We start from the raw sequence: 22,101 nt of genomic DNA, 5'->3' as shown, positions 1-22,101 counted from the left end.
TTTTTGTGTGTTTTTTGGAGGGGAGGATTACTTTTTTTTTTTGCGGTACGTGGGCCTCTCACTGTTGTGGCCTCTCCCGTTGTGGAGCACAGGCTCTGGACGCGCAGGCCGGGCGGCCATGGCTCATGGGCCCAGCTGCTCTTCGGCATGTGGGATCTTCCCAGACCGAGGCACAAACCCGTGTCCCCTGCATCGGCAGGCGGACTCTCAACCACTGCGCCACCAGGGAAGCCCGAGGATTACTTTTTAAATGTCTAGTTATTTCAAGAGATTCCTGTTTTACAGGCTGTTATTTCTTTTACCTAGTGTTGGGGGGCGATGCCTAATACTGCTGTATCTTGTCTGCTAATATTTTCTCCTGGTGGATTGTTTCCTTAAATGTTATTTTAGATTGTGTACTCAAATATTCCCCAAATAATGTCTCTGGGAGAATCCTATGCAGTCTGGTTGAGGCTGTGTCTCCACAGTGGTTCTGCAGGTTATATAAATTGAAATGCTTAACCCAAGTGAAGGCATGCCTCTTTACAGAATTTCATGTTACACTTTTTTTTGTTTGATTTTAACCTAGAGTCCAGAGCAAAACAGAAAGCTTCGCATTGGGCATATTCCCCCCACCCCCTTTTTTACTGAGGAGGTAAGAGGGGGCAGTTACTTCCAGTGCATGCTTCTCTTCTGCCATGTCTCCTATCCCTGAGTCACCATTAAAATTGAAACCTTTGTATTCCAGTTAAGCACCCCACTCTAATCCACATTTTCAAATTTTATTTTAGTTTTTAATTCTTTCTTTACTTGAGGCCCTTGAGGATTTTCTTTATTTATATATGAGCTCATTTGTGCCTTTAAGGGTATACTTACCTTTTTAAAAAAACATACACTTATAATGCTTATTATGTCCCAGGTGTTCTTCTAAGCATTTATAAATATTAAGTTTTTTAATTCTCTTAATGTCTTGGTAACCTGATATTATTATCATCCTCATTTTCACAGATGATAAAACTTGAGGTACAGAGGGTTAAGTTGCTTACCCAGGATCACACATCTAGTTAAAGATACTCCACAGTCCATGTCGTGTGTGTGTGTGTGTGTGTGTGTGTGTGTGTGTGTGTGTGTGTGTGTGTTGGCTGTTGAAAGGTGTTTTTCTTTCCAGCTGATGACATGTTCGAGAGATGAGAATTAAGAGTAGTTGAAAATAATGCTTTTGTTTAAATACCCAAAAAGCCACTGTTTAGCATTCATCTTTTCTTACTGATGCCTTCTTTGCTTTGTTCCCCCGGGACTCTTACTCAAGAACAATGTGTGCCATGTCAGTTTGGAGTTGGTATATAGGATGAAGTTATTAAATGTAAGTTGACAGTCTGCCCACAGTCTGCCGTACATCTAAAATCAAAGTATTACAACATGGACCAAAATACCCAATTTCTAACTCCAGACTTCACACCTAACAAATTCATAAAATTGAGAGCAAAGACAGAAACTATTCTAAGGGTTTCTGGTGTTGATTTAATCGTTTTCTGCTTTGGTAGCCAGAGGCTTTACACCCCAAAGCCATGCCCCATAGTAAGATTTAGAATGGGTGAGGAGTACACTATGTATTCTTTTATAAATGGAGGACTGATGATTGTGCAAGGGGAGGGCCTGGGACAGGACTCAGGTATACTAATTTGACAAAAGGTTTCTTGTAGAAGATGAAGCCCTGGAAATTGATTTTCGTTATAAAAACCCTTGTTTTAGAAAGTTGGGGAATTCCTTATACACCATTATTACGTGGATGTATGCTATAGAAAATATGCCATAGAAGGTCTGAATTACATATGCTCCAGTTCGAAGACCACTCTTCTACAGAATACTATTTTTCACATGTGTACTTTAACCTGATAGTAAACAAATGCTTAGGGATTGTCTAAAATCGAGGGTGGACAGAGGAAAAGTAGACCTCTTTCTGACACCTTGTGGCAGCAGCTGAACGCTGTAAATGCAGCTGGGTGGATTTATAATCTAATCATATTTCTAGGGCTCTTCACATGAAACACTTAAAGTGCCTCTTTTTTCTCCCTTAAATATGAGATAACCTGTTCAAAATGAACACAAAAAAGTCCTCATTTCATGGAAATACTCTGCATATTGAAATTTCCAAGCCTCAGCCTTTTTAAACCATTTGTACATTTTTAGGCATTTGATATCTGCACTACTCAGGAATTTAGAGAGTTCCCTATAGCATGAGGTTGATTAACATACTCTTCCATACTGTATTACCATGAATCAGACATAAAATCTCTGGAGGTCAAGAAGGTTTGTTGCATTTGAACTGTTATTTGACATTGTTTGAAGGCTTTATAGATGTATACTGTTCCAGGGCTGCAAGTTCAACTGTTGATATAATGAACTTGGAGAGACCATGAGAAAAGCCTGTTGATTGATAAACAAAGCTAAGTTTCTTAAGCTTAATGCACTAAAGGAGAAAACACCCCTTTGACAAAGTCTTAGTTTTATCTCATGGTAATTTTGAGGTAGGTCTTGTAGGGTGGATAGCTTTGGGATTGGGCACTTTATGATATGGCTCTGGATTGGTGGACACAGGAGGCAAGGGTTTTGCAGCACAGCTTGATGAGAAACTGTTTAGTTGATTTACAGCCGTATCTTCCAGGAATCTCATTTTCCGGGTTATGTCTTCCAGGTATATCCTGACACAAGCAGCTAAATCATTCTTGCTTGGTCTCTCTTAATACTGGGACAGAAAATTATTTTGGCGTCTGTTCTCAAAAGTAAGACCTTAATTAATTTACGTGAATCATTGGTTTATTTCAGCTTTGCCCGAAGTTTTTACATACAAATTCTACTAGTCACACTTGGCCATTTAGTGCGGTTGCTGAATTAATAGGTAAGTAAATTCGTGTTTCGTATATAATCTGTTGCTTGCAATTGAAGTTCTAAAAAGCTTTTTATTGAAAAATAGTATACAGATGTGCTTTTAAAAAAAACCAAAGTGTATCTCAGCGATAACATTGGTAAAGGTTACCTAGCATAACAACTATTCAAACTGATGTCAAGTTAATCAGTGCTCAGCCTTTCCTACTCAGAGTATTTCCCTATATTACTATCAAAGTATTTTAATTTGCAAAGTCCTAAAGCATTTATGTTGAAAATATTTTTAGTCCATTATAAAAGAAATACATCTATTGCCAAAAAGTGAGAATTATGTTTTTTTTAATAGTCTGAAAGTATTTATAACAGTGGATTAATTTTTCTGGTGTTAGTAACTAGGAGGATTATATTATGTTAGATTTGTGATAATAAATTCTTGGTTTTTCCAGTAGATAGAATGATCAAGGTATAAGATTATATTTAAAAGTGTTTTAATGAACATGAGGAAAGAGGCAAGGTTGTGTTCAGATTTGCATTATGGGTCATGATTTTTTTCTTGGTAAAATTAGTGCACATGAATTCTTGGGAATTCTTTAGATTCATTATCAAGAAAGGGTCCTATGTTGGATGTGCAAGGAAAAGAAAAGAAAGAAAATTTGAGAACCCTTCTTTTCTTTGGTGAAGTTAGATTTTCCAGAGTCTCTCAGCTAACATGTGCTGTTCAGATGTAGACTCTGAAGTGCAAATGAGATAACGTTGCAGCTATTCACGGTCATTCTTTTTCATGGTAACGGGAGGAGCTACTTAGCCTGGGGTTGTTCATCATAGTGCTTCTCTGGCTTTGGGTTTGGGCAACTGAAAGTCATGGTGCTCTTTGTGGTGTATCGGATTTTTAAGTTTTTTTATGAAGCTAAGGTGGTTGATGAAAAAGATTATTTGATTTTAATTGAGGACTTACAGAAGGATAGTTTGAGAACCATTATTTATATTATAATGAAGACTTGAAAATATACCTCAAAAGTATTTTTAGTCAGGGATATTCTGATAGATCTTAGATAGTTCACAAGTTGATTTTATTACTGCTACTGTTGAAAATTTTTTCATTTTTCTTTGATATATTCCTCATACTTACCTGTTCTGAGAGAAACAAGTATGCTAGGCAAGGGTGTTAAACGATGAGGTGTACAGAGATTAGAAAAATGTACCAGCCACCAGAAACTTCTGTCAGATTGAAAAGGACTACAATTGGAAGAACTGGGTAGAAGTGAACCTTCATCTGTGTGTATAGGTTAGCATACTGCTTTCTCATTTATTCAGTAACTGTTGTGGACCTTCCATGTTAACTTGCAGTGCTGTTGACACTCAGCTCTCAGTTTCCCTTATGATAGCTAGGCTAGTTCTTTGGGCAGAAGAAGACCTTCCTGTCTTGATCATCTCTTCAGTACAGCGATTCTTCTGGCTTTACACTTTTTCAGTGTAGTGGGTACCAGTCTCTGCTCTCTATATAACAAATGGAGGGCTTTAGATAGAGTTAATTCTGTAATAGTCAATGAACAATATATAGCATGGTACAGTTTAGTTTCATGTTGTCAAATCTTAGGAGTTCTAAAACATTTCAGCTTTTAAATTTTCCTTACAATATATTTTTCTGTTGCTTGTCAAAGTGTTGTTCTGAACTAATTGCTCTTCTTCAAAATGCAGAATCAAAATTTCGCAAAACTTTCGTTTCTCAGATAATGCTTACGATCCTGATGTGAATGCTAAACAGATATGGATTGACAAAACAGTGATAAATGACCATATATGCCTGACATTCACTGATAATGGGAATGGTATGACTTCAGACAAATTACATAAAATGCTGAGGTATGTAAAGTGTCACCCTCCTTAAAATCATTGCTTTTACCTAGTTCAGGTGTTTCATGTGTCATACTTAGACCCTGTAGTTTTTGTTTTTTAAACATGAAATGCTATACCCACAGTGTGCTCTATTCTCCTAAGTCTTCTGTCATTTTCTACTACTGTTAGATTATTATTATTTTTATTTTTATTTATTTATTTATTTTTTGCGGTACGCAGGCCTCTCACTGTTGTGGCCTCTCCCGTTGTGGAGCACAGGCTCTGGACGCGCAGGCTCAGCGGCCATGGCTCACAGGCCCAGCCGCTCCACGGCATGTGGGATCTTCCCAGACCGGGCATGAACCCATGTCCCCTGCATCGGCAGGCGGACTCGCAACCACTGCGCCACCAGGGAAGCCCTACTGTTAGATTATTAAGCAGTCCCTGCCATTCTCATCACCGGCTCCCCATTTCTGACTTATCTAAAATTCCACCATTCCTTTAGAGTTGTAGCACATTGACATCAGTTGTTTGTGCTTTAGTGGAAATAGTTTTAGCTACTATTTCCTATAAAACTTACCACTTTGGGGAATGGGGACTGGTAATTTTAAAGTGACACAGAGGATGAGGAAGTAGCGTAGTTGTAAGGGCTTGGGCTCTAGGGTCACAGAATAGGATGTCAGGATGAAGCCAACTGTGCCTGAAATAGAAGCTAAGATACATAGTACAGGTATGAGGTAGAGGGAGGATTTGCCTCAGAGGCCTTTCTACTGTCTCTCAAATACTCCTTACACTGATAAAAAAGTCAGGTTCACCCGATCGATAATCACAGTACGGCAGGCTTGCTGAGAACAAGAGAACCCTTCACACTTAGAGGAAGAGATTTCATGGGGTGAAATCTCAAGGTCCCTGGAGCCTAAATTATAATTCAGCCATTTAGCTGGGATGTGCCAGGCAATGAGCTCCTGTTTTAGTATGTGTAATCTTTACATCCCTATAATGTGGATTTGGTTTCCTTCTTTTCAGAGATAGGGAAACACATCAATATAGATTAAAAGTAATTTGCCCAAGATTGTACAGCAAGGAAGGATGAGGCTAACATTCAAACTTAGGCACTTTACTTGGTATTACAGTTTTGTATTAACATAAATGAAGATTATACATACTTACTAAATTTTTTTTTCTTTTTAGCTTTGGCTTCAGTGACAAAGTCACCATGAATGGTCACGTCCCAGTTGGATTGTATGGGAATGGCTTCAAGTCAGGTTCTATGCGTTTGGGTAAAGATGCAATGGTTTTTACCAAAAATGGAGAAAGCATGAGCGTGGGCTTCTTGTCTCAGACCTACTTGGAAGTCATAAAAGCAGAACATGTTGTTGTCCCAATAGTGGCATTCAACAAAGACCATATCCTTTTGATTTTGAAATTGAAACTATGAAGAAATAATCTGAACCATTCCATCCTTCTGCCCTCCTCCAGATTCTTGTTTTTTAATCATACCTTCCATTCTAGCTCTTGTTCCTATCCACTGCCTCTACTCTACATCTGGGCTAAATGTTTGTCCCTTTGTTTTCTGTATTGGAATTGTGCCATGGAAATCCTTAGCATAAGGCGATTGCATTTTATGTTAAGCTTCTTTATTTCAGTCTTTTTGTGGTCTGATAAGCTTATGATCTGGCTTGATATTTTCACCAAAAAATGAAAAAGCAAGATATCCTTAGGAAAATGTCTTCTGTATAAACATTCAAATATTGGAAATAATTAAAGTAGGAATAATAATAAACTTCTTCATACTTCATCCTCTTGGTGTTCATTTGAAATCACACTATCATTTTAAAACTTAGAAAATAATTTAGGAAATGGTTTTTCAGTTAGTTTGAGTTGGTTTCCATATTGTAATTGTGAAAAATACGCCATTGGTCTAAGTCTTTAACTTAGGATATACGACAGATAATTAATTTAACAGAATCGAAAGCGAGTCTTGCTGCAATTCTGGAACATTCTCTGTTTTCTACGGAACAGAAATTACTGGCAGAGCTTGATGCTGTCATCGGTAAGAAGGGGACAAGGATCATCATTTGGAATCTCAGAAGGTAAACGGTAGACCTCAGCTAGTTGTTAACCATTTGGGAAGTAAAGCGCATGTGTGGGAATAATTTCATTACATTCATGCTTTGTCACACAAGAGTGCAAATATATTGGAAGGTCCTCATTTTATGGCATAGTTAATGATTTACCTTTTCCAAGGGTATTTTATTGAGGCTACTTTGGCTTCAATTTGAGATAATTTCATATTACTAAAAATAAATTTCCTAGCCCTGCCATTCTGTCTCCATAGCACTCTATTTTCGCTCTTGGTTATACCATCCCTCTCCTCAAAAAAAAAAGAGAAATGAAACGAAAAGATAAAGCCCAGCCAACAAGTCCCAACTTGAGTAAGTTAGAGAAATCTTTGTCTGTTTGGTTAATTACATAAAGCTAAGCACAATTCAGCATCTGTTGAGAAAAATAATACGAATGAGACTTCTGTGTTGCTAAATCTTTGTGAGGATAAAATCCTTTGCAAATAAAGTTCTAAAATTTAGGGTAAATGTGTGATATTGAGAGATCTGAGATCTGTTGAACCATAGGAATAAAGCACACATAGTGATAATCCTAAAATCCTTTAATTCTTGTGCTTTTCTGACCACCTGTATTCCGTTTTTCTTTTATTTTCTTTTTCTTACTTTCTTCCCTGCCCCTCCCATCCCCCCCACCATTTTTTCTTTAACTTACTTAATTTTGAGATAATTGTAGATTCATATGTAGTTGTAAGAAATCTCATGTACTCTTTACCCAGTTTCCCCCAATGATAACTTCTTGGAACACTACAGTACAGTAGTACTGTTGATACTGACATTGATACAGTCAAGGTACAGGACAATTTCATCAACTCAAGGATCTCTTTTATATCCACACCCACTTCTTCCTTAATCCCTGGCAACCTCTAACATGTTCTCCATTTCTGTAACTTTGTCATTTTAAGAATATTCTGTAACTGGAATCATACCGTGTGAAACCTTTTGGGATTAGCTTTTTTCATTCAGCATAATTTTCTGAAGATTCATCCAGGTTCTTGTGTGTCCGTTTGCTTCCTCTTACTTGCTGAGTGGTAATTGCATTGTATGGATGGATCACAGTGTGTTTACCAATCTGGTTGTTTACAAGTTTCATTTATTACAAATAGAGCTATAAAACAGGGGTTCCCAACCTTTTTGTCATCAGGGTCCGGTTTCATGGAAGACAGTTTTTCCGCAGGGTTGGGGGGGGTGGGGTTCAGGCAGTAATGCAGTGATGGGGAGCAGCAGGTGAAGCTTTACATCTCCTGCTGTGCGGCCGGGTTCCTAACAGGCCCAGGGGTTGGAGACCCCTGCTATAAAATGTGTGCATAGAGATTTTTGTGGGAATATGGTCATCATTTTGTGGGCTAAATGCCCAGGAGTGTAATTGCTGGATCATATGGTAGTTGCATGTTTATATTTTTAAGAAACTATCAGAATGTGGCTCTATCATTTGACATTCCCAATGGCAATGTGTGAATGAATACAGTTCTTTCCTGTACCTTCTGGGTTTCTTTTCTCCCTCTCTCCCTCCCTCCAACTCCTCTGACCTTAACTGCCACCACATGTTCGTGTTTTGTTTTGCTAACTGAAGTTTTTTGCTTGCTTATCTTATGGTGAAGTTAAAATTTAGCTCTTATAAAAAATTATTTTTGCAGCTACAAAAGTGCAACAGAGTTTGATTTTGATAAGGATAAATATGACATTAGAATTCCAGAAGATTTAGATGAGACAGCAGGGAAGAAAGGGTACAAGAAGCAAGAAAGGATGGACCAAATTGCCCCTGAGAGTGACTATTCTCTGAGGGTATGTATTTAGCTCTCTTTGTGGGAGTGAGAAAATCATCAAATAATGGAAATTGTTAACCACTTGTATTATAAATGCTGCCAGAAATCTCTAAGTATCTCAGACATGAACCAACTTATTAAATTTGTCTTGTGTGCACTGCTTGTTTTATTTGCCTAGAAAAGTTTTTTAATTGCGAAGTCATCAGATCTAACAGTGCTTGTAAAAGTTCTTTCACTGTGTGGTTAATTATTTGAATTGGGAATACTAGAATCAGTTTGTCCTGTGATGGCCATATTGATTGATTCAATCAAAACGCCAGATTCAGAGTGTGTCTTTTAAAATTTAAAATATTCTCTAGAACACGCACACACACAGATACCCTAAAGCAATAAATTATGTATAGCCTATACATAATGCACGTTAGTATAATTTTGTGATAAATATCTTTGAAATTTGACCTTAGAGATGAGAATGTTTTTAAGATTGAAGGAATTAATATCTCAATATAACAGTGTTGATATAATAAGAATATTAAGTTTCGGGCTTCCCTGGTGGTGCAGTGGTTAAGAATCCGCCCGCCAATGCAGGGGACACGGGTTCGAGCCCTGGTCCGGGAAGATCCCACATGCCGCGGAGCAACTAAGCCCATGCGCCACAACTACTGAGCCTACGCTCTAGATCCCACGAGCCACAATTACTGAGCCCGCACGCCTAGAGCCCATGCTCCGCAACAAGAGAAGCCACCACGACAAAGAGTAGCCCCCGCTTGCTGCAACCGAAGAAAGCCCACGCAGCAACAAAGACCCAACGCAGCCAAAATAAATAAATTAATTAAAACAAAGAATATTAAGTTTCTTAGTCACTATGATAAGACATATAATACTATTCCCTTTTTTTTCCTTCTTTTTGTTTTTCTTGGCTGCACTGTGGCATGTGGGATCTTACTTCCCCGACCAGGGAGAGTGGTCCTAACCACTGGACCACCAGGGAATTCCCCTTCTCCCTTTTTTTGTGCTAAAATTATTTCATAACCCCAAGCTAAGGATTCATTTGACGTTTACAAGTATACTATGTAATTTTTTCTGAGATTCTGGCAATTGCAATGGCAGCTATTACTATTCCTTGATATACTCCAGTGTGTTAGTGAAGTATGTCCTAGTTGTTAAGAAAATCTTAACTCAAGAATATACAGAGGTCGCCAGAGCAGATGGTATAATGTTAGTGTACCATGAAAAAACTGTTTTAAAATATCATTAATGAATTTTATAAATGAGCAAAACACCACTAATTTTGAAATCAGGAGTCAGGAAAAAAAACAAGAGAAATGTTCAAATTTTAGTTTTGTGTTGAACTTTTCATATATCCTCCTTAAGTTGTTCAGTTCATTTCCCTCAGAGATTTCTGATAGCTTGGAGACAGGCACAGGAGATCATATTTTAACATGTTTTAGGATGCAAAGTTTGGTCACAATTCTAGGGTATCTAAACTTCCATGTATTAAGAATTGAAAACACATTTAGGGAATTCCCTGGCGGTCCAGTGCTTAGGACTAGGCACTTCCACTTTCATGGCCCATGTTCAGTCCCTGGTCAGGGAACTAAGATCCCGCAAGCCTCAGTGCGGCCAAAAAAAAAAAAAGAAAGAAAAAAAAAAGACTGGAAAACACATTTAGATGACTGCTGATTTTTACAGCTCCGTATGGAAGAAGTGCTGTTTGTCTACTGTGCTGAAATGTTGGTGCATTATTTATGATTTTTTCCTTTTCAAGCTTATAATCGTCCCTTTTGTTTATATTAGATTTTGCTTATTTTTGCCCAAATAAAATTTATTGATGCTTTAAAAATTATAATAGCAATATATAGTTTTGACAGGAGAGTCAGAAAATAGTCCTTTTTGTACACATAAACATATTTTTAAAATTAAAATGAGACCATACTATACATGCTGTTTCTTAACTTTTTTTCACTTAACATATCAACATCTATGTAGGTCAGTAGATTGTTTTCTGTAAGTCATTTTTACTGGCTACAGTATATTGAGCTTGTTTTTAATAAAAAGTATTCAGATATTAACTAATACACCTTTATAGTCTATAGTATTTTATTGAAGAGTTAATATGTCTTTTATCAAAGCAAGGCGGTAGCTTCCTTTTTAAATACATGCATAAGTAATGTTGAACAAATCCATAGATAATTATGTGGAAAGGACAGATAATTGTGTGTCTTTGCAGGCTTACTGCAGTATATTATATCTAAAGCCACGAATGCAGATCATCTTGCGTGGACAGAAAGTGAAGACACAGCTAGTTTCGAAGAGTCTTGCCTACATTGAACGTGATATTTATCGACCCAAATTTTTAGTATCCTTTATTTTGCTTGTTATGATGCTGTATATAGATACGTATCAGTCAAGTGTACTTCCCTTCCCCCTTTCTCCTTTTATCTTGATAGAGTCAATCCTCTCCAACTTTTGCCCTTTTTTGCACCTTTGGATTCAATAATGAGGGCTTCCCTGGTGGTGCAGTGGTTGAGAGTCCGCCTGCCGATGCAGGGAACGCGGCTTCATGCCCGGTCCGGGAATATCCCACATGCCGCGGAGCGGCTAGGCCCGTGAGCCATGGCCGCTGAGTCTGCGCATCCGGAGCCTGTGCTCCGCAACGGGAGAGGCCACAACAGTGAGAGGCTCGCGTACCGCAAAAAAAAAAAAAAAAAAAAAAAAAAAAAAAAAAAAAAGAGGAAGGGTGGTTTGAAGGAAATGAGGTGGTGTGTTCAGAATTTTCCTTAACATTTAAGACTAATAAAACTGTGAGAATTACTTTTGGATTCAACTGCAGAAATAAAGATCATTATGGGATAATGATGTATCACAGAAATAGACTCATCAAAGCTTATGAAAAAGTTGGATGTCAGTTAAGGGTAAGTTTATATCTGAAAATGTCTGTATCTTTTATAAAAGTTAGGATAACAGGGCATCCCTGGTGGCGCAGTGGTTGAGAGTCCGCCTGCCGATGCAGGGGACACAGGTTTGTGCCCCGGTCCGGGAGGATCCCACATGCCGTGGAGCCGCTGGGCCCGTGAGACATGGCCGCTGAGCCTGCGCGTCCAGAGCCTGTGCTCCGCAACGGGAGAGGCCACAACAGTGAGAGGCCCGCGTAGCGCAAGAAAAAAGTTAGGATAACGTTATCGGGTCAAATGTGTAACAATGTACTTTTTGCCTAATGACTTTTAAATGTCAATGTTTTTAATAACTGGTATGGCACTTGACCTTAGAACGCTTTTATATTAATTTGAGGACAGAACATTTTATCTCTTTTACAGATGAGGGAATTGGGGCTAATAAGTAACCCGCCTTAGACCTCAGGCACAGGTGCAGATATTTTCTCTACACTTGGAAAATGATCCTTGATTTTTTTCATACTAGAATAAAATTGATTGGTTTTAATTAGTTGTTGACTCAATAGCCTAAAAAATAGTATCTGATAGGTGATTTACTTTTCTGGAGTTAGTTCCTGAATATATCAGAGTTTTCCTCCTAAGCCACTTCCATTGTTGTAGAATTCAATTTAGGATGGTGAACATTGCCCACTATGTCGATCTGTTTATCCTTTACCTGTTTTCACAGAAAATTTTTTTGTTGTGTGTGGGTGGGTGTTAAGAATTTGTGATAAATTCTGAAATTCAGCTTTGTTAAGGTTTTAAGTCCAGGCATATTTTGTTTTCCAATTCTATGATGTTCATTTTCTATTCATTTTATTTCATTCTAAATTGTTTGCAACAACATGGATGGACCTGGAGCATAGTATGCTTAATGAAGTATAATATGTCAGGAAAAGACAAGTACTGTATGTTACCGCTTATATGTGGAATCAAAAAAATAAAACGAGTGAATGTAACAAAACAGAAACAGACTCACAGACACGGAGAACAAACTAGTGGTTTCCAGTGGGGGCAGGGTGGCAGGGGGAGATAGGGGTAGGGGATTAAGAGGTACAAACTACTATGTATAAAATAAATAAGCCACAAGGATATATTGTACAGCACAGGGAATATAGCGAATATCTTATAATTTTAAATGGAGTATATAAAATATTGAATCACTGTGTCATACACCTGAAACTAATATAGTATTGTAAATCAACTATATTTCAATTTTTGAAAAAGTAAATGAGGGCTTCCTTGGTGGCGCAGTGGTTGAGAGTCCGCCTGCCCATGCAGGGGACACAGGTTCGCGCCCCGGTCCGGGAGGGTCCCACATGCCGCAGAGCGGTTGGGCCTGTGAGCCATGGCCGCTGGGCCTGTGCGTCCGGAGCCTGTGCTCCGCAACAGGAGAGGCCGCAGCGGTGAGAGGCCCGCGTACCGCAAAAAAAAAAAAAAAAAGAAGTAAATGAACTTTGTTGGGCTCTTCTTTGTAACCACTGATTTCAATTAGAAATATAAATCCAGAAATATGACAACCATGATACAAGGTATCAATAACTTTTATTTAAAATGCTAATTTTTATTTATAATTGGAATAGTAATTTTTTTTTTTTTTTTTTTTTGCTGTACGCGGGCCTCTCACTGTTGTGGCCTCTCCCGTTGTAGAGCACAGGCTCTGGATGCGCAGGCTCAGCGGCCATGGCTCACGGGCCCACCTGCTCCGCGGCATGTGGGATCTTCCCGGACCGGGGCACGAACCCGTGTCCCCTGCATCGGCAGGCAGACTCTCAACCACTGCGCCACCAGGGAAGCCGTGGAATAGTAATTTTTGCCAGAAATACTCTATAATTATAAAGTTCTGAATTTCACTGGTAATTGGAAATGTATTTTTGGTAATAGGCCTTAGTTCTCAAGTGTTTTGACTTAAGGTACATAATCCATTTTTCCAACCCAGTTAAATTTGCATTATATATAATTTCTGGTTAAGTTTAACCTTGTAAAAAATATGCTTTTACAGCCAACTTTTTTTTTTTTTAAATAAATGTATTTATTTTTGGTTGCATTGGGTCTTCGTTGATGCGCACGAGCTTCCCATGTGGTGGCTTCTCTTGTTGCAGAACACGGGCTCTAGGCGCACAGGCTCAGTAGTTGTGGCACACGGGCTTAGTTGCTCCACAGCATGTGGGATCTTCCCAGACCAGGGATCGAACCCATGTCCCCTGCATTGGCAGGTGGATTCCTAACCACTGTGCCACTAGAGAGGCCCTACAGCCAACTTTTAATGTTTTTCTTTACCAGAAGATGGACTGGTCGTAGTATTTGGATTCAGTAAACATTTATTAAATACTTGGTATGATTTTCCACGCTAGATGCTCAGCATAAAAAGATGAAAAGGTACAGCACATGCCCCCAGAGCTCTTTCTGATGAGGGGAATGTGGTACATCCTTGGAGCAGCAGAAGGGGCTTCTTGTAGAAAGTGGTGATTGAGATGAGACTGAGTTGATTTACTGTTTGGGGAAGTCTGGCAAGAGCTTTCTAGACAGAGAAAGGAATGTCTGCAAAGGAAAAGAAAGAGGCTTCTGAGAGGATGGCATCATTAGGGGAGTTGTCATGCCTGGACCAGGTGGTAAGTGGGGAATGGGAGAGAGGAAGATGAGGCCAGAAAGGAGGTAGAAAAGAACTAAGATTGAAGGGTTCTGTGGTTTACAAGCTGTATGAAATGAGGAACCACTGATGGTTTTTAGTGGAGTAGCATTATGTTAGGTTTTCATGGTTTTGTCTATAGTTGCATCTATGAAAATTCTCAGAAGTCAGTATTCCACTTTTTCTCTTTATACTTAGACTCAGCTATAGTCGTGAACAAAATACATGTGTTAATCACATGTAGATAATCAGAAAATGACTCAGATACTTTGAGTTCAGTGTTTTAGCTAGCAGGTTTAAAAAATAACCTAGGTCAGTTGAATTAAAGTTTTTACTTCATCACAATAAACAACTGAATGTGTAACTTTGGATAAATGTCTTTAATTTTTATCTAACGAACTTACGGAATATTATGTGCCAAAGCCTTTGCTAGGCACTATGGATACTGGAAGGAGTTACTTGTGGTTTTTAGTAGCTAAGAAATGGCATCCCAGTAGAGGGGATCTTTTTTCCCTAGTATAAAATCGGGAATGATAATACTTGTCGACATGAATACTTGCTAACAGTGGAAGTGGTTTTGGAGGAAAGCTGCTGTTACATATTTAGGAGTTAGCTCCCAGAAAGGTAAATTACCTGCCAGACACTGTTTTTCAATCTAAATGTCATGAGCATCAGATAAAATATAGGAAAATGTTTCATGCAGATCTTAAATCTTGGTGAAGGGATAATTGTTTGAAGCATCATGTTTCATGTTTAAAATGCCAGTTTTATTTTTCAGGCAAACAACATGGGTGTTGGAGTAGTGGGGATTATAGACTGTTATTTCCTAAAGCCGACTCATAATAAACAAGATTTCGATTATACTAACGAATACAGGTATGTTACCTATTTAAATGACTGGCTTCTTACTATTTATTTTGGAAATACTTTCATAACTTTTTCTAAGCTGGATTTCTTTCTGTTTTGTGGGAAGCTTGCATAGAAAACACATGTAATCATTTTCTCATCCCTGGGGATTGTATTCTACTCCGTCACAAATAGAAATATATTCTCCTCTGTCTTTACTGATGAAGAATTTTTGAGATTTGTACTAAATAGAGGAAGTTCCTGCTTTCTTGGTAACATTTTTTTGTGTAATATAAAATCCAGAAACTCTGATCTTGGATGGGAACTTTAAGATAACTTAGTCCTATGTACTTGAGACAGAAATGCTCGTATCTTTTAAGAGTGATCAGAAGCCATAAAATAAATATGACCATCAATTTTACTTGTAAATTTAGGAAGCACAAACAGTTGTCCTAATGAGCGTATATTATGAAGAAGAATGCAAACTTCATATAAAAACAAAGTGGAAGGAGGGAGATGTTAAAGAGCAAAATCAGCAAATTAGGAAACACACAATAGAGAAAATCAATAAATATTCAGAGTATAGTCCTGAGACAGAAGCTACCCCTGTTATTTGAACAGGGAAAATATAGGGAGTTGTTAACCAGAATAGTAGAAGGTGATCACTCAGAGAGGTGAAAGAGGACAGTAGATGTCCAGAACTAGCTGATACAAAAGAGCAGCAGTTACCTCTAGGTTGAAAAAGAGTAGACAATAAAGGAACTAAGAGAGAATCCCGGGTCCCTGATGTCAGAGATTCAGATCTCTTTGTAGAGGTCATAACAAACACAGCAACAGGCCACAGCAACATAACAAACACAGCAACTTCTGCCATGGCAAGAAGCTTGCCAGAAGGCCTGGCCAGTCTGGGTCTGTAGACATGGCCTGCTGTTGCCAGGGGATGTGGGTGGGCTTGGGCTGGAGCTGTTCTGTAGAGGAGACCTGTCTGTGCCCAAGGGTGTGAGTATATGCTGGAACTGGTTCCTGCTGCTGGAGGGAAGAGCGTGGCCTGAAAGCACAGCTGGAGCTCCTTTGGGAGGCCATGGGCTCCAGCCAAATAACAATGAAGCACCAGACCTGAAGGCCATGTGTCTTGCTGCTCTCACCTGGTAGGTTCATTGCCCCGTTAACCTGGTGTAACATTCCTCAGGCTGGCAAAGGATGAATGTTTACAGGATCAAGCTCCATTATCACAAAACTGAACCCAAAAAAACCCTGTTTGGAACGGGAAGACAATAAGTTGATAATTGACACAATCAAAAGCCCAAAGTTTGTTTTTTGGTAAGATTAACAAAGTCTATAAGCATCTGGCAAGACTAAGGAAAAAGAGAAAACAATAATCATCAATATCAGAAATGAAAAGGAGGACATTACTACAGATCTACAGACAGAAAAACACAGAGGGGCAGCATGAACAGTTTTAGACCATTTTAGATGATATGGACACCTTCCTTTCAAACGGAATCAAATTAAAAATTTCCCACATACTTTCAAACATTTAAGGAACTGGCAGCGCCAGCTTACACAATCATTAAAGGTTTTTTTTTTTTTTTTTGTGGTATACGGGCCTGTCACTGCTGTGGCCTCTCCCGCTGCGGAGCACAGGCTCTGGACGCGCAGGCTCAGCGGCCATGGCTCACGGGCCCAACCGCTCTGCGGCATGTGGGATCTTCCCTGACCGGGGCACGAACCCGTGTCCCCTGCATCGGCAGGCGGACTCTGAACCACTGCTCCACCAGGGAAGCCCCCATTAAAGGTTTTAAAAGACCACATAACTAGTAGTGAACTCACGAATGCATTACAAGAAAGGAAATTTATGTCAGTCTCTCGTGATTAAGATATAAAAATCTTAATTAAACAGGAAATACCATTTAGTAACTTGTAAAAAGAATAATACATTAAAACCAAGTGGATTGTATTCCAAGATGGCATGGGTGGTTTTTACTATTCAAAATTCAATGTAATTCATCATGTTAAAGAAAAATCTCATGGTTATTTTCATAGGTACAGAAAAAGCGCTTGAGAAACTACAGTATCAATTTGTGATGTAGGAAAAAAGGGAACTCTTACAAAACCATTAATAGAAAGGGCATATTAGCAATACCGACTATTTAGCAAAAAACAGCAGTTCCTAATGGTGAGTTATTGACAGCTTTCCACTTAAGAGTGGGAGTAAGATAAGGTTATCAGCTATTCACCATTGTTCTTGAGGAAATAACCAGAACAAATAAGGCAAAAAAGAAAGAAATGAAAGAATAAGCGTTGGAAAGGAATAAATAATTTTCTGTAGGTGACAATATCAAGTATATAGAAAGTCCCAAATAATCTGCAGTGTAATACAGAGTCTAAGTTTGCTTGATAAGAAGTATTTAGAAGTTTGTTTACCAGCCAGAAAAAGAAAACCAACCATGCGATTCAAAAATTTTTATACATAATAACATCAAAAAAGCAAGTGCTTTGGAGTAAATAAAATATGCAAAGACCTAACACACTAAAAACTATAAAACATTGTGGAGTGAAATTTCAAATCTGAATAAATAGGTATACCAGGTTCAGGAGTTGGTAGGCTGAATATTATAAAATGTTGTTTTTTTCTCCAAAGTAATTAAATACAATTCCAGGTTAAAAAAAAAATCCCAGCAGGTGTGTGTGTATGTTAATAGGCTTAATTTAAACTTTATGTGGAAAATCAGAAGACCAAAGATAGTTAAGACAAAGAACAAGTCAAGAGGACTCATACTACTAAATATCAGTACTTAAAAAGCTGTAGTGAAAGTGTGGTATTAATGAAAAAATAGTCTAGTGAAATAGAATAGAGAAGCCAGAAACAAATCCCTGCTTTTTATACATATGGTCAGCTGATTTATGATGAAGGTGTAGTAGGAAAATGATCATCTTTCTAAAAATGACGGTTCAGCATTTTGTATGAACAAAATGAACGTTAACTTCTCCCTCTTATATGAAGCAAAAAATCTATTGCAGATGGATTTTAAGCCTAAATGAGAAAGGCAAAAACAAAATGAAAACAAGAATAGTTTCATAACCTTTAATTTAGGTGTTTTTTTTTTAAACAAGATGCAAAAGTATTGATACATTAGATCAAAATGGAAAAATTATCTAAAATGAATAAGATATAGCAAATGTTGGTAAGATGTAGGGCAGTTGGAACTCCTGTATGTGCTGTTGGGTGTGAGAATTGTTGATCATTTTTGAACGTTATTAGACTGTATTGAGTAAAGGTGGACATCAGTGCCCACCCCTGTGACCCCGCAGTTCCACTACTATAGGTGTATTTTCAACAGAAATGGGTTCAGTCTCATGGATTGAGGAATAGAGGTGATAAGAAAAGGAGATGAGGAAGAACTGAAAAAGTGATATGAAAGGTGAACCATGTTTGGGAGGAGAGATGATACATTCTTATTCGGATGTTTATGTGTTGTTATAGTGGGGCTTCCTGGTGGGGAAAAATAGAGATAATGAATGGGGATAGATATGTCTAATATTAACCTGTCAGTACAGAATTTCAAATCTTGATTTTTATTTATTTTTTAAAATTTTTTAATTAATTTATTTTTTGGCTGCGTTGGGTCTTTGTTGCTGCGTGTGGGCGTTTTCTAGATGCGGCGAGCGGAGGCTTTTCATTATGGTGGCTTCTCTTGTTGCGGAGCACGGGCTCTAGGCTCGCGGGCTTCAGTAGTTGTGGCGCACGGGCTTAGTTGCTCCGCAGCATGTGAGATCTTCCCTGCCCAGGGCTCGAACCCGTGTTCCCTGCATTGGCAGGCGGATTCTTAACCACTGCGTCACCAGGGAAGCCCGAGTCTTAATTTTTAAAAGCTTTATTTACTCCATTGAAGTATACTTGATTTACAATATTATGTTAGTTTCAAGTGTACAGCAAAGTGATTTGGTTATATGTATATATGTACGTCTAAATTCTTTTTTTATTCTTTTGCATCTTAGTTTATTATAAGATATTGAAATAGTTCCCTGTGCTATACAGTAAATCCTTGTTGTTCATTTTATATATAGTAGTATGCATCTGTTAATCCCGTACTCTCAATTTATGCCTCCCCACCCCCCTTCCCCTTTGGTAACCTTAAGTTTGTTTTTAAAGTCTGAGTCTGTTTCTGTTTTGTAATAAGTTTGTACTATTTTTTAGGTTCCACATATAAGTTGATATATAATATTTGTCTTTGTCTGACTTACTTCACTTAGTATCATAATCTCTAAATCCATCCATGTTGCTGCTGATGGGACTATTTCATTCTTTTATGGCTGAGTAATATTCCATTGTATATATTGATGTATACACCACATCTTCTTTATCCATTACTCTGTCGATGAACATTTAGGTTGCTTCCATGTCTTGGCTGTTGTAAATAGTGCTGCACATGTGGGGTGCATGTGTCGTTTTCCCCCCCTCACCCCTTGCCGTGCCATGTGGCATGTGGGACCTTTGTTCCCTGACCAGGGATCGAACCCATGCACCCTACATTGGGAACATGGAGTCTTAACCACTGGGCTGCCAGGGAAGCCCCAGGTGCATGTATCTTTTTGTTTTTTAATTTATTTTATTTATTTATCTTTGGCTGCGTTGGGTCTTCGTTGCTGCTGCGTGGGCTTTCTCTAGTTGCGGCGAGCGGAGGCTACTCTTTGCGGTGTGCGGGCTTCTCATTGTGGTGGCTTCTCTTGTTGCCGAGCGTGGGCTCTAGGCGCGCAGGCTTCAATAGTTGTGGCATGTGGGCTCAGTAGTTGTGGTGCACGGGCTTAGTTGCTCCATGGCGTGTGGGATCTTCCCGGACCAGGGCTCAAACCCGTGTCCCCAGCATTGGCAGGTGGATTCTTAACCACTGCGCCACCAGGGAAGCCCTATCTTTATGAATTATAGGTTTCTCCAGATGTATGCCCAGGAGTGGTGTTGCTGGATCATATGGTAACTCTTATTTTTAGTTTTTTAAGGAACCTCCATACTGTTTTTCATGGTGCTTCCACCAATTTACATTCCCAGAAGCAGTGTAGGAGGGTTTGCTCTTCTCCACACCCTCTCCAGCATTTATTATTTGTAGACTTTTTGATGATGGCCATTCTGACCGGCGTGAGGTCATGCCTCATTGTCATTTTGATTTGCATTTCTCCGATAATTAGTGATGATGAGTATCTTTTCATGTACCTGTTGGCCATCTGTATGTCTTCTTTGGGAAAATGTATATTTAGATCTTCTGCCCAAGTTTTGATTGGGTTGTTTTTTTGTTATGGAGTTGTATGAGCTGTTTGTATATTTTGGAAATTAAACCCTTGGCAGTTGTATCCTTTGCAAATATTTTCTCACATTCCATAGGTTGTCTTTTTGTTTTCTTTGCTGTGCAAAAGCTTGTGAGTTTGATTAGATCCCATTTGTTTATTTTTGCTTTTTTTTTTTCCCTTGCCTTGAGAGACTGACCTAAGAAAACATTGCTACGATTTATGTCAGTGTTTTGCTTGTGTTCTCTTCTAGGTGTCTCAGGGTGTCATGTCTTATATTTAAGTCTTTAAGCCATTTTGAGTTTATTTTTGTATGTGGTGTGAGGGAATGTTCTAACTTGATTGATTTACACGCAACTGTCCAGCTTTCCCAACACCACTTGCTGAAGAGACTGTCTTTTCTCCATTGTATATTCTTGCCTCCTTTGTCAAAGATTAATTGACTATAGGTGTGTGAGTTTATTTCTGGGCTTTCTATTCTGTTCCATTGATCTATATGTCTGTTTTTGTGCCAGTAGCACACTGTTTTGATTGCTCTAGCCTTGTAGTATTTTCTGAAGTCCAGAAGGGTTATGCCTCCAGCTTTTTTCTTTTTTTTTTCAGGATTGCTTTGGCAATTCTGGGTCTTTTGTGGTTCCATATAAATTTTAGGATTATTTGTTCTAGTTCTGTGAAAAGCATCATGGGTAATTTGATAGGGATCACATTGGCTGTTTTAAATTTAAGATGTTACACTGACTGTATCTTGTGTGTGCAGACAGTTCCTGGCACAGTAGGTACTTAACTCCTTAACAAATGATTATTCAGTTGTGACCACAGTCATGTTTATCTCAGTAAGTCCTGTTGGTTTGCTTTTTTACTGACACCTTATTGTGGGAAAAGTGAAAGTCTTAATTGTGGGACAGAAGCTATTTTGAATTATACTTGCTGGTAATGGTTGCATACTTTTATAAAGCAAACAGCTGCATTCTGGTTTGCATTGAAGCTTGTAAGTTTGTTGGTTGGGGTGAAGTTCAGAAAGCCTGTGGCTTTCCCAGTAGCTGGTCTGCAACACACTTCCTCAACAGAGGACCTAAAGTGTTAGTATTGTCCATCTTATTCCTAGATGGTCCTGACTCTGTTCTATGAACTCATCTACATCCTTAGAGAAAATTGCCATTACTTTAAGTTTTCTTAACTGTGCCTTTTGGAGGCCCCTCGCCCCGTGTTCACATGATCAGTACCAGGTTGTTTATTCTTTCTCTGTTTGTCAAAGATTTAATCTTTATCTTTTTTTTCTTGAATTGATTTTATAATTTACTTTTTTTTAAGGCTTACAATAACAGCACTAGGAGATAAGCTCAATGATTACTGGAATGAAATGAAAGTGAAGAAAAATGCAGAATATCCTCTGACTTTGCTGGTTGAAGATATACAGTAAGTACATTTAAAAAATAATAAGTGACTATAATATCAAGATGTGATATTGGAGGGCATGGTGATTCTACAGTGTTCATAAACTTTTTAATCTAATCCATAGTAAGAAATAAATCCCACAACTCGAAAGCCTTCTATAAACTAAAAGAATATATACATTTAAGTTATTCAGAGATGTGCTATAATAGAGGGTAGAATGTAATACAGTTATAAAAATTGCTTGAATTACAGTAATAGAACTTGCTTATTTTCTGTACTTTGAATGGTTTATTGTGCTAATAAGTATATTAGATTTGACACTGCAGATACTAACTTAACATAAATTTCAGGGCAAGGCATTTGTAGTATTTTCTAAGTTTTTTAGTTTTTATTATAGAAAAAATGTAATAGTATGCTATTAAACAAGACTA

The 22,101-nt window shown here is 38.3% G+C and overlaps 1 protein-coding gene across 1 annotated transcript in view; it reads left to right on the top strand.

The window, feature by feature from the left end:
* MORC3 (MORC family CW-type zinc finger 3) overlaps window positions 1-22,101 on the top strand; it is a 42,371-nt gene that overhangs the window by 6,000 nt on the left and 14,270 nt on the right. Inside the window, exons 2-10 of the mRNA XM_082839543.1 lie at window positions 2,806-2,878; window positions 4,596-4,728; window positions 5,893-6,107; window positions 6,647-6,794; window positions 8,459-8,606; window positions 10,818-10,946; window positions 11,380-11,502; window positions 14,928-15,025; window positions 21,587-21,691. Of these exons, the coding sequence (XP_082695669.1) occupies window positions 2,806-2,878; window positions 4,596-4,728; window positions 5,893-6,107; window positions 6,647-6,794; window positions 8,459-8,606; window positions 10,818-10,946; window positions 11,380-11,502; window positions 14,928-15,025; window positions 21,587-21,691 (1,172 nt within the window). The remainder of the gene's footprint in view (window positions 1-2,805; window positions 2,879-4,595; window positions 4,729-5,892; window positions 6,108-6,646; window positions 6,795-8,458; window positions 8,607-10,817; window positions 10,947-11,379; window positions 11,503-14,927; window positions 15,026-21,586; window positions 21,692-22,101) is intronic.

Source organism: Leucopleurus acutus (assembly GCF_964270905.1).
Source record: "Leucopleurus acutus genome assembly, chromosome: 5".
Classification (NCBI taxonomy): Eukaryota; Metazoa; Chordata; class Mammalia; order Artiodactyla; family Delphinidae; genus Leucopleurus; species Leucopleurus acutus.
This window is presented reverse-complemented; position numbering and strand designations above follow the sequence as displayed.